Genomic DNA, 1,134 nt, shown 5'->3' with positions numbered 1-1,134 from the left:
ATTAAATGGAATGCAGAGAAAACAGCGGGGAATTAAAATTTCTGTTTTTTTTAGAAGACGAATGGTTGCCATTATGGTGTGCCCCCTCCAGGGCCACATCCCTGTGGGTCTCCCCTGTTGGTTTCCCCGGTGTGCTCCTCGAATGTACTACTGCTACGAGGCAAATGCCGTTTTGAGCTATTTCCCCGTGCTTTGCAATTGACAAATGGGTGCGCATCTTCACGTGCGTCGCGCGATTTGAGCGGTTCATGCTATTCTGTTCTTATTCTTATTCTTGTTCTTATTCATATTCATGATCTTATTCATATTCATACTCTTATTCTTATTCTTCCTCCTCTTCCTACTGCGCTTCTTCTTTCTTTTTTTTTTGTTTTCACCCGTTCGTCTCCATTTGTTCCTGTGCAAAATCGCCTTGACCTTATATGTTACTTTTTCGTATCGACTTCCGTAAAGCCTTTCTCTCCTTCCGCGACAGATGTTTCGCGTAGGGCTTTCCCTTTACTTCTTCAACTTTAAACCTCGTGTTGATGTAGCCTGTCAGCAGAGGGGGTGAAAAATGAGCAAAAGGGGTGGGCGGCCACAACGGAGGAGGGTCTACACATGCAGAGCAACGGTACGTACGTGGAGCACTTTCGCACGGTCTCCGTTTTCGTTCTGCTTTGTTATTACTCGGGTGGCCAAACAAGTACGGGGGGGTTATCTCCACGTGGTAGGTGTGCACTAAGGACACTAAGCTTCGTACTTTCTCCGAAATCTCCGGAAGTGATTGACCTTCCGCCTGCAGCGGTAGGATTCCGATAAGACCCGTTTTCGGTAATTTGATAAAATCGAGTGTGTTCACATAGCTTGGCGGGGAGGAAAGGATGAGCGTGGTGAGCGGGGGAAGGGGATGATCGGAATGGCTAACTACCACATGAGCTGGCGCCCAGGGTGATGTCCATCCACGCCGTCGATGCTCTCCCCCCCCGAGGAGTTCTTTTTTTCCTCCATTTTTTGCTTTTTCTCCATTTTTTTCTTTTTCTGCACTTACTGCTGTTCAATCAAAACGAAGTCAATTTTGTGCAAAGCGGCTATAAGAGGAACATGCTTATAAAACTGTTCATACCTGTCGGGGAAGGAAAAAAAAAAAAAAAA

General features: G+C 46.2%; 1 protein-coding gene across 1 annotated transcript; it reads right to left on the bottom strand.

The window, feature by feature from the left end:
- Positions 1-418: 418 nt before the first annotated feature.
- On the bottom strand, positions 419-1,008 carry PCYB_007600 (hypothetical protein; the record flags this gene model as incomplete). The annotated part of the gene is made up of 3 exons (XM_004228181.1): positions 419-534; positions 622-845; positions 914-1,008. The coding sequence occupies 3 exons, from the start codon at positions 1,006-1,008 to the stop codon at positions 419-421; spliced, it is 435 nt and encodes a 144-aa protein (XP_004228229.1).
- Between the last annotated feature and the right edge of the window lie 126 nt (positions 1,009-1,134).

This window comes from Plasmodium cynomolgi, assembly GCF_000321355.1.
Source record: "Plasmodium cynomolgi strain B DNA, scaffold: 1385, whole genome shotgun sequence".
NCBI classification, from domain to species: Eukaryota; Apicomplexa; class Aconoidasida; order Haemosporida; family Plasmodiidae; genus Plasmodium; species Plasmodium cynomolgi.
The sequence above is the reverse complement of the archived record's forward strand: the minus strand, read 5'-3'. Positions and strand labels throughout refer to the sequence as shown.